The 14704-nt window shown below is 43.7% G+C and overlaps 1 protein-coding gene across 1 annotated transcript in view; it reads left to right on the top strand.

The window, feature by feature from the left end:
• The window catches only part of NUP133 (nucleoporin 133), a 57039-nt gene extending 43473 nt beyond the window's left edge, over positions 1 to 13566 (top strand). Inside the window, exons 10-13 of the mRNA XM_066596024.1 lie at positions 509 to 586; positions 5265 to 5329; positions 10232 to 10320; positions 13361 to 13566. Of these exons, the coding sequence (XP_066452121.1) occupies positions 509 to 586; positions 5265 to 5329; positions 10232 to 10320; positions 13361 to 13497 (369 nt within the window). The 3' untranslated portion in view covers positions 13498 to 13566. The remainder of the gene's footprint in view (positions 1 to 508; positions 587 to 5264; positions 5330 to 10231; positions 10321 to 13360) is intronic.
• Positions 13567 to 14704: the final 1138 nt, after the last annotated feature.

The raw sequence follows: 14704 nt of genomic DNA, 5'->3' as shown, positions 1-14704 counted from the left end.
TCTCTCCTCGTGGAGACTGCCAAGGAGACTTATAGGCCAGCCAGAGCTCCTCTGGGAAATTTGGTATGGTAAGTAGAGAGTACTACTGTACATGTAATCTTTGCCTTGCGCAGAAGAGGCTGGTTTTGGCTTATATTTCCAGTTGTTGTTAGGCCTGCTTGGTTGAACACCTTCCAATAGGTGGCGCAGCAAAACTATTGTACAATCTGCCATTTGCAGAATATTTTGTTGTGCATGTCATTCTGTTGAATGTTCTTTTCACAGACCTTGTTCACACAGTGAAGTTTCTTTCTTGTATTTTTTTCTCTTTTGAAATCACTCCTGGTTTGACTTAAAATATCTAAAAAAAACTGCACTGTGTGAAGTTGGCCTTAAATGGATTAAAAATATCACATAGATCCATAAAAATATGATTGCAGTAGAAACAAAAGCCAGTTCATAGTATCAATTACATGGATTTTAAGCTAAAACTAACATTGCACTTCACTTTTCTATTTTCATGTCAAAGCTATACATAAGTGAAGAGAACAGAAGGGCAAATGAATATGATTTCAAGAAGGCGCTTGATCTGCTAGAGTATATTGAGGTATGATCACACTTAAATTTATATTGTTGTAATTATTTTTTAACCTATTTGTACACATGAATGGAAGAAAATACGCCAGTAAATATTTGATGTTGATGATTATCTGGATGTGTTTGCATTACTGTATGGCACCATGCAAGTGTGGGAGGTTTTCTAACACAGATTATAGTGGAAAAATTAGAATACTGTATGTGTATTCTACTCGTTGTTAGGGTCATATTTACACCTCATACTGCCCTCGGCACTAACCCTAAACACGCTCCCATTAAGGGTATGTTCACACGGAGCAGACTGCACAGTGGACTTTAGTGCAGATCCACACCAAAAATAGTTTAAAAAATCTGTACTTTAAGATGCAGATCTGCAGCAGATTTCACCATTTCAATCGAAGGGGTAAAGTTTGCTGAGGATCTACATGAAAATCCACCCCAGGTGGTACAGAATTTGACGTGAATCTTGGTGCGGATTTTCCATTGTAGAAAATCCTCACCAATTCCACTGTGTGTGAACATAACCTTAAAATCAATTTATCCATTGCAGCTCAGTGTTCTTTTCTTTCCCTTCTCATGTTCCTCTCACCTGCGTCCTGTGATGATCCTAAATTTTAACTTGGGGCAAGCATACAGTATTAAGGCCCATTGAGACACAACGATCATCGCTCAAAATTCACTCAAAAGCCGTCTTTTGAGCGATAATTGTTGTGTGTAACTGCACTTATATCGTGCAGTTTTCATTACCCCGTCGCTCATCGTCGTCTTTCAGCGTGCTGGAAGATGACGATGAGCCTTATCAGGGATTCACAACGGGATACAGCTGATACTATTGATTCAGCTGTATCCTCCTCCCTGATCACAGGCTAAGTATGAAGAACAGAGCGGGCCAGCTCTGTCCTCCATACCCGGCACGGAGTGCTTGGCTGTATAACAGCCGGGCGCCCTGTGTAGAAAACATTTGGATGCAGAAGACAAGCGGGGACACCCCGCTTGTCTTCTGCATCCTCTGTTGGCAGTGCAAGGTGATCGCTCATCTTGAGCTGTAAATGACGATTATCGCTCAAAAGTTGCTTGAGCGACCTCTTTTGAGCAATAATCATTGTGTCTAAATGGGCCTTTAGCTATGAGTACCGACCCAGCCTTAAAGGGGTTGTCCCGCGCCGAAACGTTTTTTTTTTTTTTCAAACCCCCCCCCCCCCCCCCCCCGTTCGGCGCGAGACAACCCCGATGCAGGGACGTACAGAAAGCTTACCGGAGCGCTTACCTTAATCCCGGCGCTCCGGTGACTTCTATACTTACCTGTGAAGATGGCCGCCGGAATCCTCTTCCTCCGTGGACCGCAGCTCTTCTGTGCGGTCCATTGCCGATTCCAGCCTCCTGATTGGCTGGAATCGGCACGTGACGGGGCGGAGCTACACGGAGCCGGCATCCTGCACGAAAGGCTCCATAGAAGAAAGCAGAAGACCCGGACTGCGCAAGCGCGGCTAATTTGGCCATCGGAGGGCGAAAATTAGTCGGCACCATGGAGACGAGGACGCCAGCAACGGAGCAGGTAAGTAAAAAACTTTTTATAACTTCTGTATGGCTCATAATTAATGCACAATGTATATTACAAAGTGCATTAATATGGCCATACAGAAGTGTATAGACCCACTTGCTGCCGCGGGACAACCCCTTTAACTATTTAATATTTACTGCTTGTAATACCCATCAAGTTGTGCAAAAACTTGGAGTTAGGCTATGTCCACATGTAACATTCCTGGAGTAGGTCCACATAAAAATTCATGTCACATGCAGATTTTGATGTGAATTTTAATGTAGATTTCACACTCACGGTTGAAGAGGTGAAATTGACATGCACAACAGATCAATTTACGCTTTGGATTTCTCTGCAGCATGTGGATGAAATCCCATACACATGGCCTGTACTGTAAATGCTGCAGATAGTCCACAGCCAATTCTGCTGCAGAATAGCATTTCCACAACATCTGAGTCTTATGGATCTAAAGAACTACAAGAATCACATTGCAGTGGATAGACAAAACTGAATGCATAATGCATTGAATAAGTCAAATAACATTGTAAATAGGGCACCCACTAAATATGACAAAGCTTAACTATTTAGTAAGCACCTATATGCAAAAAACAAAAAAAACCACCAATCAGCAAGTTATCTATCCTGTGAACAAGGGATAACTTGTAATTCTGGTACTACCCCCTTTAAAGGGGTTGTCTCGAGGAAGCACTGAATTATTTTTTTTTGCCCAGTCCCCCTAATTAAGCATACATTACTAAGCCCCCCTGTAAATGACTTTTCTAGCTGGTTTGTACTTACAGTTCCAGAGTTTCAGCAACTTATAAAAATTTTCCCAAGATGGCCGCCAGCTCTTTTCCCATCTCTTGCTGTAGCCCGACGTGCGCGCTCCCGAGACGCTACCAGCTGTGTCTCCCTGACAACCAGACCCCCCGCAGCCGCCGACCGGACCCCTGGATTGAACGCCGCCGACCACGGCACACAGTCACCCACCGCCAGGCAGCAGGTAACCCCCCCCCCCGGCACAGCGGCAGCCCCCCCCCCCGGCACAGCGGCAGCCCCCCCCCCCCGGCACAGCGGCAGCCCCCCCGGCCCATCACTTACCTGGGCGGCGGGACAGCTGGGCGGCTCTGCACCTTCCTCTAACAGAGGATGGTACAGAATGGCCGCTCCAGCGCGCTCCCGAGCAGTGACAGCTCGTCTGCGCATGCGCAGAAGAGCTGTAGCGGGGAGCACACTGAAGCGGCTCGTGCTGAAAGGAGAAGACCGGACTGCGCAAGCGCGTCTAAAAAAGCAAGCTGCCAGCGAATTTAGACGGAACCATGGAGACGAGGACGCTAGCAACGGAGCAGGTAAGTGAATAACTTCTGTATGGCTCATATTTAATGCACGATGTATATTACAAAGTGCATTAATATGGCCATACAGAAGTGTATAACCCCACTTGATTTCGCGAGACAACCCCTTTAAGTATAATCCTATGAGCCAAGATCTCCTGAAGTCACTAGTAATAGCTTTAAGGAGGTTGTCCAACATTTGAAAATAAAACCGAAATACAGCAGCAGCAAGCTCATGTATGTGTCAGACGTGCAAATGCGATTGGGCTAAGCAGTGGCGTATGTGAAAAAGACTTGGGTGTACGGCTCAGAGGTGAGTATTGCGGTTTTTTTTTTTTTTTAAACACCTCACTCGAGTATAAGCAGAGGGGGGCTTTTTAACACATTTTTTGTGCTGAAAAACTAGGCTTATACTCGAGTATATACGGTAAGTAAAATAAGACTCACTAGTACTGGATCAGTATTAAAATTACCATATTATTAAACAAACTGAAGGTACCGGAGAAAGTATCAAACCAGGGTTAGGGAAAGAGAAGCTAAATCCTTTTAGAAACAGATTATCATTTTGCTCAGTTTTGATGTCAGAGCCTTTGTAATGGAGTATAAGAAGCTATTACATGTCCTCTCGTGTTATAAAAAAATAAGTTTACTTCGGTCTTGTCATAAATATTTGACTAAAAGCATGTCCCAACATGCCAAAAGTCATGGGACAGCAGTATGTTACCTCACCTGAATGCTTGGGAAAGCCGTCACCCTGTATAAGTTCTGAGGTGTTATACTGTGTGTTAGTGTGAACACTGCGCCTTGCCATGAGCACACTGGCCAATGTGTGTAATGGATACTCAGGGCTCATGGCACGTGACACAGGGCCCCAACCACTGGTGTAACTTATTCTTGACTTCCTCAGTCATGCACCTCTTGCATAAGCCTAAGTCACACCCCAATACGCTCCAAAAAACCTCGCTGCTATCACTGACCGTTTCGCTGTAAGACAGATCAGACACGTGGGTTCTGCTCATTGACTGGATATGGACTCTTCCGGCTCTCTAGCAGCTCAAATTGCCAAACTTATCTTGGTCTATAAGTGGTTTATAGAGCTACAAGGACTGATAGGAAACCAGTGAATATTTGAGACGGGACAAGGTGCAAACATGTTCAATATCAGAAACGTCTTCAGGGTGGAGGATTCTACAGATATCATACTTAATAACGTGAATTTTATTGGAGTTCAAACAAGGCATGGGGTGTGTTCCCATGGCATGGGTTGGGTCAACTAGTCCACCTAGACACATTATTGACCTGTGCCCACTACGCTTCACTGCTTCGTAACCATTTGCAGCCCCATATGGACTTTCATGTACCCCCACAATATTCCATCAGGATTATGCACTGTGCCATTGGGCCCAAGTTGTTCAAAATTGGTTTGAGGAGCATTCTAGAGAGTCCTACGAATGGTGTGGCATGCACGTTTGCCTGATATGAGCAAAGTCGCACATTTATGGAATGTGGTGTAAAGGTCCATTTGAACCCGAGATCTTGCTGGGGGTGGCTCTTCAGAAGTCGTAGCTCAACATCTCTTTCAAACATCATCCGTCCAGTTTTCGAATCTATACCATGTTGAGTTGCGGCATTTGAGTGGGCAAGAGGGCGTCCTACCAAATAGTTGCTGATTCATAGCTTTTGGCATGTCAGTATATAAATAAGTTGATAATGATGGTTACGTTTTTAAGACCTTCTCTGCCTTGAAAGCTTATTGGTCATCAATACATTTGTCAGTTTGCTACAAATCTTTTTTTTTTTTTTTTTTTTTTGAGGATAAAGATGTGGAAATTGAAGAGCTAAAGCTGGATATACTCTGCAAAGCTATAAAAAGAGACCTGTGAGTATCAAATAGCTGAGTATTCTTTTTATTACAGCCATGGGAAGTTGAATGTAAGGCAAACAACAATCCTTCTGTTTAATCACTGGTTAGAACGGCTGCTGAATATTTCCAAGAAGCTAGTGCACCTAAGGGCTCTTCCATACTTGTTTCTGACTACAGTCCAGCTTCTGTCCCCAACATTCAACAGAAACCGCCCTTACAAAGGTGTCAAACAACCTCCTGACGGCCAAATCGAGGGGTGACTACTCTCTACACTGCTGACCACAAACTTCTCAGTATGCTTCGCTCCATCGGCCTAAAGGACACCGCTCTCGCTGGTTTTCCTCCTACCTATCTGACCGCTCATTCGGGGTCTCCTTTGCTGGCTCTACCTCCCCTCCTCTTCCCCTTGCTGTTGGGGTCCCCCAGGGCTTGGTCCTTGGCTTCCTCCTTTTCTCCATCTACACAGCCCCTATTAGATAAACTATCAGGAGATTTGGCCTCCAATACCACCTCTACGCTGACTACACCCACCTGTACACCTCTTCCCTTGACATCTCTGCACCTTTCCTCCAAAACATCACAGACTGTCTGTCCGCTGTCTTTAACACTAGGTCCTCTCTCTACCTAAAATTGAACCTCTCAAAAACTGACCTACTGGTGTTTCCGCGATCTACTAACCGACCTCATCCTGACATCTCCATCTCAGTGTGTGGCACCACCATAACTCCCAGACAGCACGCCCGCTGGCTTGGGGTCGTATTAGACTCTGATCTCTCCTTTGCCCCCCACGTTCAATCTGTGGCCCGAACATGTCAGCTGCACCTCAAGAACATCACAAGAATCCGCTCTTTTCTCACCGTGGACACCCTAAAAACGCTCACTGTTGCCTTCATCTACTCTCGTCTCGAATATTGCAACTCGCTGCTGATCGGCCTCTTTAGCTATTCATTCATGAATGAATAGCTAAGCACTAGCTGTTATTGGCTGAGCGCTCGGCCAATCAGCACAGCCCTTTCAGGAGGCGGGGATTTTTAAATCCCCGCCTGCTGAAAGTGCTGGATAGCAGTGACGGGGAGCCAGCCAGAGAACGCGTGTGAGCGGCGGATAGGTGAGTACTTTTTGTTTTTACATTTTTTAACCACTTATTGATGATTTTCAGGGAAGGGCTTATATTTCAAGCCCTTCCCCGAAAATCATACTGCAGGGTTTGCCAAAAACCACTGCTTTCAATGGGATCGGCAGCAGCGCCAATCCCATTGAAAGCAATGGGATAGCATGCTGCACTTCCCGGGGATGAAGGAAACTCCTGTCACAGCTGTGGCAGAAGTCCGCAGTATTTTCCGTATCTTTTCAACGGGGCTAGCGGTGCTGCCGCTGGCCCCATTGAAAAGACTGGAGATCTCCTGGCGTCATGCCGGTTTTTTTCTCGCACTGCGAGGCGAGAGTTTTCACTTGCTCTCGCAGCGCAGTGGAGGAAAAAACGCCAGTGGGTGTCCGCCCTAATATTTATGTGTGTGTGTATTATGTACAGAGTGTAGTATATGGCCATATACCCCCACAAATAAACAGACTACACACATATACACACATACATAGTATACAGTCATATACCCCCAATATGGGCAGACTATATACACCATACGTACAGCAGGATGAATCTTCCCTCCGTTGGGCGCAGTAGGAGCTCTGGGCCGCAGAGCCGCTCACCATTATGTCCTCGGGCCCGACAGTCTGCGCGGTGCTCTGTATTGTAGGACAGTCTGGCGGGTAGGACCGGCAGCAGTGCTCACTGGGGGATGGAGACTCCCGGCAGCGGAAAGAGGAGAAGACCACCTGGCTACTCCACGGCTGTGCGGCAAGAGAAGGAGCCAGTGCTGTGATTGGATCGCGTGCCAGCCAATCACAGCCGGCACTCGATTAAACCAATCACAGCCATTTAGTGACATCACTGAATGGCTGTGATTGGTTTATCGAGCGGCGGCTGTGATTAGACGCTGCTCGATCCATTCACAGCGCTGACGGCGGGGAAATTGAACAAGCCGGGGAGAACACTAGCAGCTTGCCGCACCACCAGGGACAGTGATGCGGCTGGGAGATGAGCATTGCATTTTTTTGGGGGGGGGCTGACTGGAGTATTTTGCATAAAGCATATACCATACATATTATACTGTCTAACATACACATAACCCCTTGCCTGTGTCTTTTATAAAAGAAATGTTTTGCTATGCAGTATTTGAAGTGGTCTTTATATACAGCTGTGTCAAGTCAATGTTTCCATACAGACACTGGTTATCTAATCTGCATTCTGGCCTTTTTTTTATTAATCCCTAAAAATCCATGTACACAGATTAAGGGAACACTAGCCATGCTGTTTTATGAAGAGCTATGAGAGCGAAAAAGGAGTATAAAAGAATACCCCATAGTATAGTGAACAAAAATCATTGTATTTCACTAAACCAAGTGTAACTCATGGAAAGGAAGCTTTAATAACATTTTAGCAGCCTTCTTTTTAACAGCATGCCGAACTTAGCAATATCAGGGTATGTTTGCACAGTGAAATTTAGTATGTTTGAAAGTCCCCATTAAAAACTGTTCCCTCGCAAACCCCTTTGTGACGCAGCCTCTTTTGGACATAAGAATGTAACAATTTTTTGCAATTTTTATCTCCACTTTTCATAAGCTATATCTTCATTTTTCCATCAACATAGCCACATGATGGCTTGTTTTTTCATGGCAAGATGTAGTTTTTATTGATACATGACCACAAAATGGTATTGTATAACGCTTTGTTAATGGTAAAAAACAAATTCAGCAATTTTGTTTTTTTTTATGGTGTTCATCATATTGTGTAAATGACATAGTAACATAGTATACAGAGCTTTAAAAAAGAAACCTGTCCATGTAGTTCAGCCTTCTTCCCACCCACCCCCACTTCCCTTCAATGTTGATGCAGAGAAAAACCCCAATGAGGTAGAAGCCAATTTTCCTTATTTAAAGAAAAAAACCGCAGACGTCTTTTTTTTTTTTTTTCCTCAAAGCAACCCCAATTTTGATCACCTCTCTCAGTATTGTAGTCCACCCATTACATGTATTACTGTAGTTGCCCGCCTTTGTACCCACTCAAGCTCTGATTTGTCCTCCTTGAGTACCAGTGCCTAAAACTGTCCACAATATTCCATGTGCGATCTGACTAGTGACTAGTAAAAAAGAACAATGTTCTCGTCATGTGCCCCTTGACCTTTTTTGATGCACCCAATGATCCTGTTTGCCTTGGCAGCAGCTGCCTGGCCCTGATTGCTCCAGTTAAGTTTACTGTTAACTAAAATTTTGAAGTCCTTTTTCCATGTCACGTTTACCTAGTGGATTCCTATTTAGTGTGTGTTTCCCTGCCCATGTGCATAACCTTATTTCTATCAGTGTTAAAACTCATTTGACACATTTCTGCCTAAGGCTCCAGGTTATCCAGATCCATTAATAACTGCATTCTGTCCTCTCTTGTATTATTTACCTTACATAGTCTTGTATGATCTGTAAATATTGATCTTTTACTGTGCAATCTTTCCACCAGGTCATTATTAAATATATTAAAAAGAATGGGGCTTAATACTGCCCCCAGGGGTACCCCCCATTAATAACCACCCTCTTCTGTCTATCACTGAGCCAGTTACCCACTTACACACATTCTCAACCAGACCAAGCATTCTCATTTTATATACTAAACACAGCATCAAACACTTTTTGAAAAACTCCAGATTTATAACATAAAAATGACTCTCCCCGATCCACTCTAGAACCTACCTCCTCGTAGAAGGTGATGTTACATATATTAAATGGTCTATCAGATTACTTAATTCTCTTAGAACCCTACGGTGTATGCCATCGGGACCCAGTGTTTTTTGTCTTTTTTAAAATCTTTTTTTAGGGTGGGTCTGCACTTCTTCCTGAGTTAAACTAGTGACATTTAGTGGAAAGTTTACTTTTTCACTCTGCAGCTCATATCATTCAATGGCAAAACTCTATTTCATCTCCGCGAGCAGAAAATGGCAATCGATTTCCACTCGTGGAGAATAAATCGCAGTATGCTGAAATTCTGTGTGGGTTACACATGGCTGGCTTCCATTGAAGTCAATGGAAGCTGTCCGTCCCGCGGCACTTCCGTAGTGAGCACTGTGGAAGTATCATGGGATGCTTGTCAAACTTGCGATAGTTTGATCTCTCCTGCAGTGTGATGTAATACCATAGTTATTACATTATACCATGATCTGACAAGCCAGCGATCTGCAGCCCTGGGGGCTTACAGAAGGCCATGGAAACCAAATGGCACCCTGCAATCTCATCGCAGGGGGCCATTTAGGATCCCTTAACTCCAATTAGGGCATTTAAAGCCTGCTGTACGAATTGAGATTTAAAGAGTTAACAGCTGGTTTCAGAGGCAGTGCTGTTTGGAAGTGCTGCGGATGGTACAAACCCCGAACCTCCATGACATAAATATACATCCTGGAGTGTTATGGGTAATTTGCTTATTGTTAGGCAATTTGTCGACTACAACCATCCAGCTTCCCACATTCCAATAATGCGCCCCTCTCTCACACACTGTCGACTGGGTGAAATCTCTTTGTTTGCATTGTAGAAGCAAGTCTAGTGGTCAACCAGCTCTGTACAAGTGGAAGAAGAGGTCACTACACACAAAAGAGCCTCTGAGAGCCTTTTTATAGGCCAAGAGTAAAACCACTTTTAGGTCCTCTGGTGGCAAGACCGTTCACCTAATAATGCTACAACTCTAATCATTTACATATTTGCCTGAGATGTAACTGCATGCCAAGTTTTGCTGCAAAATGGCAACTAATCTATGTGCTTGATTCATTTTTTTATAGTGTATTTTAAGACTTTTTATTGGCTCACTGCACTTTTTTACAGGTTGACTACTCTAGATGGGAAGGATGACCCAATAGAAGCAGCTAAAGACTCCACCTTTGTAAAAGTGCTCAAAAAGTTACTGAATGAAGGTTCGTTCATTCCTGCTTTATATATATTGTATGCAACATAGAGGACATCAGTAACTGTTTCGATCATGGGTGGAGATGTATATAATCGTATGAAAGCTAGTCATACAAAAATACAAAGTTGTCCTAAAATATACAGTTGCAAGACAAAGTGAACCTACCAAAGCCACAATTATTGTCAAACACAGCCTAACTAAACTAGTAAGACACAAACAGTTGTACACGGTTTTTATCTTCTATTGAATGCACTAGGTAAGCATGGAGAAGAAGTAAATGAACCCTTGAATTTAATAAACTGTAGAATCCCTTTAGTCATCTCCAACATGTTACTTATAGCTGCAAAATAAATTTGCATGACATTTAAATTCATCAATCTTTCTGGGATGCTTTGCATCCATAGCCCTTTTCAGGTTAAGCTAAAGCATCTTGATAGAGTGAAATGGTCACAAACGTTTAAAACAACTTGCAGCCAGTGTAATAACTAGCAAAACTACAAATAAATCACCTTTATTTGTATACAACAGACATATTCTTCAGCACTTTGTGACTTGATATTATCGGTTCTGTCCCCACTGGGGCTCAAAATTTTTTACTTCACCAATTTGCATATTTTTGGATTGTGGAAGAAAATCTGAGAACCTGGAGGAAACCCAACAAACTCCATGCAGATCCTGTTCTTAGACTTTTGAACCTTGGGCCCTAGCACTGCAAGACAATAGTGCTAACCACTGAGCCAAATCAGTTTACCTAAAATGACATTGCACACTATTGGATATATGGGTTATGTCGCTGTACACAAACTCACAAAGCACAATGTAACTGCCAATCTACAGTGGTGCAAGGATCGCCTTGTTTGAATAGCTAATCACTCCATTCAATGTTTCTCTGTTGCTTAATTAAGCTATGCCGTTTTGAGATCAGATGGTCTTACATGGATGAAGACAATGACTGGGGAATACCTTTTGCCTGAGTGTGTTCTGCCAGTAGTTAAATACGGAAGAGATTCTGTTATCATCTGGGGATGACTTAGATGGCCTAGTCTGTTGCTTATAGTGGCAAGTAACACGAACACAGAGGTGTACCTTGACATTCTATATCACAGATGTTAAGCACAAAGCCCATGGCCCGAGTCCTGCCCGCCACCTCCTTTTATGTTGCCCGCCCACCGTGCCTAATAAAGGGATTATCCAGGCAATGCCCGCCAGACTACCTCCAACCCCTGCAGTTAGAAGTGCAGCTACCATTGATTTCCCCGAGAGTTGCTCTTGCAGTTACGAGTGCCGGCCACTACCCAGGGGGCAAAGCAGCAGCTTCTGTTCTGACCAAGATGCATCATGGGGAGCATTGCCTCTACTCGCCCTCCCTGCAACTTTGGTCCAGCGGCACAGTGCAGAGTTTGTGACTGCTGACTATTGCGCCAAGGTGAGAGGTCAATGGTCACAGGCTCAGTAGCGGGTGCAAAACCTTTTGGGATGCTATCTAGCTCAAAGCCAACAAGAGGGTTTCTATTGGTCTCTGGCCAGGCAGCATCCCTGGGGCTACTTTGGGAATCATGGTTACAACTGGGGCCACTATTGGTGGTCACGATTACTACTGGGACCACTATGTATGGGGGGGGGGTCACGGTTACTACTGGTGCAGCATAGCAGATTGGATGTGAATGGTGAGACTGGGAGTAAGAGTTAGCTACATTTGTTCCACAGTGGCTATCACCAGTGTTTCCCAAATAGCATATCCAGTAGAGTAAATGACTAAAAATGACTTGTGATGCTAATTGTCATGATGCCAATGGTATACAGCTCAATAGTTAGCAGTGAAGGAATCAGATAGAAACTGAGAGTGGTAATTAGATAACCAATATGGAAACCTTTTTACTAATTTTCACCCAATGGCGTATTTGAACTTTTCTCCTTTTTACAAGATGTAGCATAAATGTTTTCTTAAATACCGATTACTTAAATGATTGTCAGATGGGATGACTCAGGGATATGTGGCTCTGAGGTTATAGCCTTTATTAAGATGTTTTCCGCTGTAGTATTGACTATGGCGCTGGCTTCTACGTAACCCTTCTGTCAGAACTAGGCGACTACACCCAGGCTCTTCGGCACTTTACCTTAGTTACAGAGGGGTAAAAAACTGAGGGGTCAAAATACGCAGTACTCCCCAAGATAATTTTGTTAAAGGATCTACTTTTCAAAATGGGATTATTTGTGGAGTTTCTCCAGCGTTTTGGCCGCTCAAGGGCTGTACATGTGGACAATGGGGCCTAAATCGCCTACAAGCAAAATTTCTGTTCTGAAAGCCCAGCGGGTGCTCTTTCAGTTTGGGCCCCGTTGTGCATAATGACATAAGATTAGGGCCACAATGGGTATGTTTCTGAACACAGGACAAATGGCGATATCCATTTTGGGGTGCAAATCCTAATTTTCATGTGCACTATAGAAAACAAACTTTTTAAAATGACATATTTGTAAAAATATAAAATGTTATTTTTTCTCCTCTAAATTGCATTAATTTCTCATTAACCTCACGATCCTCTGTCACAGCTGTGGCAGGGGATTCTTTACTCCCCGCGGAGATCAAGAAATCCTCTGCATAGCTGTGGCAGGGAATTCCTTAGGCCCCCTGTCCACGGGTGTTGCGGTATCCCGCTGTGGAGCTCCGCCGCGGGAGCCTCCACCTGGGAGCAGGAGCCGTCACCGATTCTCCGCCGGTCAGCCCTATCTGAGATAGGCTGACCGCGGAGAATCTGGGCAATGATTCTCCGCTCGTGGACAGTGTTCCGGCGCTTTCCATAGCAGACAGCTGTGTGAAGCTTTCCATAGTGTTGCTCTTGAAAGCGCAGCGCCAACGTTCACGAGTGGAGAATCATAGCGATTCTCCACTCGCAGGATTTAAATCGCGGTATGCCACGATTCTCAGTGGTGAGATAGGCTCACTGCTGAGACCTGTCAGCTCTTCCCCCTCGTTCCCCGCGGCGGAATATCGCTTTTACCTCAAGTTTTTACAACCTGTGTGACTAAACCAATATTTGTTTCCACAGGTAAAGACCTGAAGTATTACTTGCCGGATGTAAACGTGCTGCTTCAGTGCAGTGAACTTGACAGCTTAAAGACAGATCGGTGCTTTGAGTTTGTTCTGAAAGCAAATTATGAATATTATGTAAAACAACTTGAGTAACTCATTTGTACAACTTGCAGTTTTATACACGTTTTTCTATTCTCAGTGTTTAATAAAAATTTGCCTTTAGCAACGTTGTGTCTTCCCTGTGTAAACAATAACCATATTTGCAAAGCATTAAACAGCATGTCATTTTTTTTGTATAGAACAGGGAGTGAATGTAGTAGGGTGGTCTCGGCTCTATTGTGCTTCCTGGACATGGATTACATACTTCCTGCGGTACTTTATAAACAGTGGATTCCTCTGTAGATTATTAATCTGATCTGTTTTTCTTTATGGGCATACAGGAATCCTTTTCTTTGGAGGATTATCTTCCTGCGTCATATATTTGTTACTACGTAAAAAGTATCACAAACCAGTCATCTAAAATAAAAAATCTGAAGAACCCATTGTTTTAAGTGATATTTAACATTCAGATTTGTACACAGTAGTTGAGCTACATAGATTAGGGTTTGTTCAGATCGGTTTCTGAGGATTTGTTCAGTCTCTGTTGCAGATTTTTGTTAATGTGCAGGAGAAATGCAAGAGCACAAACAGAAGTCAGAAGGACACCATAAAGGTCAATGTGGACCAGTCGGTTTCATCATTGAATGGATCTGTTTTGGCCTGAAGGACCCTATAAAAGTCAATGTGGGCTGGTCGGTTCCATCATTGAACAAATCCGTTTTGGTAAGGGATTCTTTTCCTGCACCTATGACGAATCATTAAAACTGAATTCATAATACTGATGTGATTTCTCTGTTGCTTGTGCTTCTTTTGAGTTAAGGATTAACATTTGATGGAACGTTCTGCATAAGTTAAAACACTGATGTGTTGAAAGTCCCCGCTTACACATCGTCCAGTCATGACCGCACTACTGGAGGATAGTACAGGAAGATAGAGAGTTGAAAGGGCCCCTCCCACCCACTCCAGTGTTCTTCCTGTCCCTACAGAGGAAACAGATGGATAGAATGCTTTGATAAACCAGTAGTGAAGGGGATAAGGCAGTTAATGTTGCTTTTCACTCTTACGGAAAGCTATTTAATATAGAGGAGCACTCTGGGTAGATTAAGGGTATCTCAATGTGGGAGTTGATGAAAATAGCGCTATAGGTTGTCAGGATACATTTCGTTGTCGCCTTAGGGCGATCTTGAAGTTTATATTTTCTTTGGAAGTTTGGTTCCTTTTTGTTCTGACTAGGGGAGTACAAGCCCTATTTTCTTGTTTC

Source organism: Eleutherodactylus coqui, chromosome 3, assembly GCF_035609145.1.
Source record: "Eleutherodactylus coqui strain aEleCoq1 chromosome 3, aEleCoq1.hap1, whole genome shotgun sequence".
NCBI classification, from domain to species: domain Eukaryota; kingdom Metazoa; phylum Chordata; class Amphibia; order Anura; family Eleutherodactylidae; genus Eleutherodactylus; species Eleutherodactylus coqui.
This window is presented reverse-complemented; position numbering and strand designations above follow the sequence as displayed.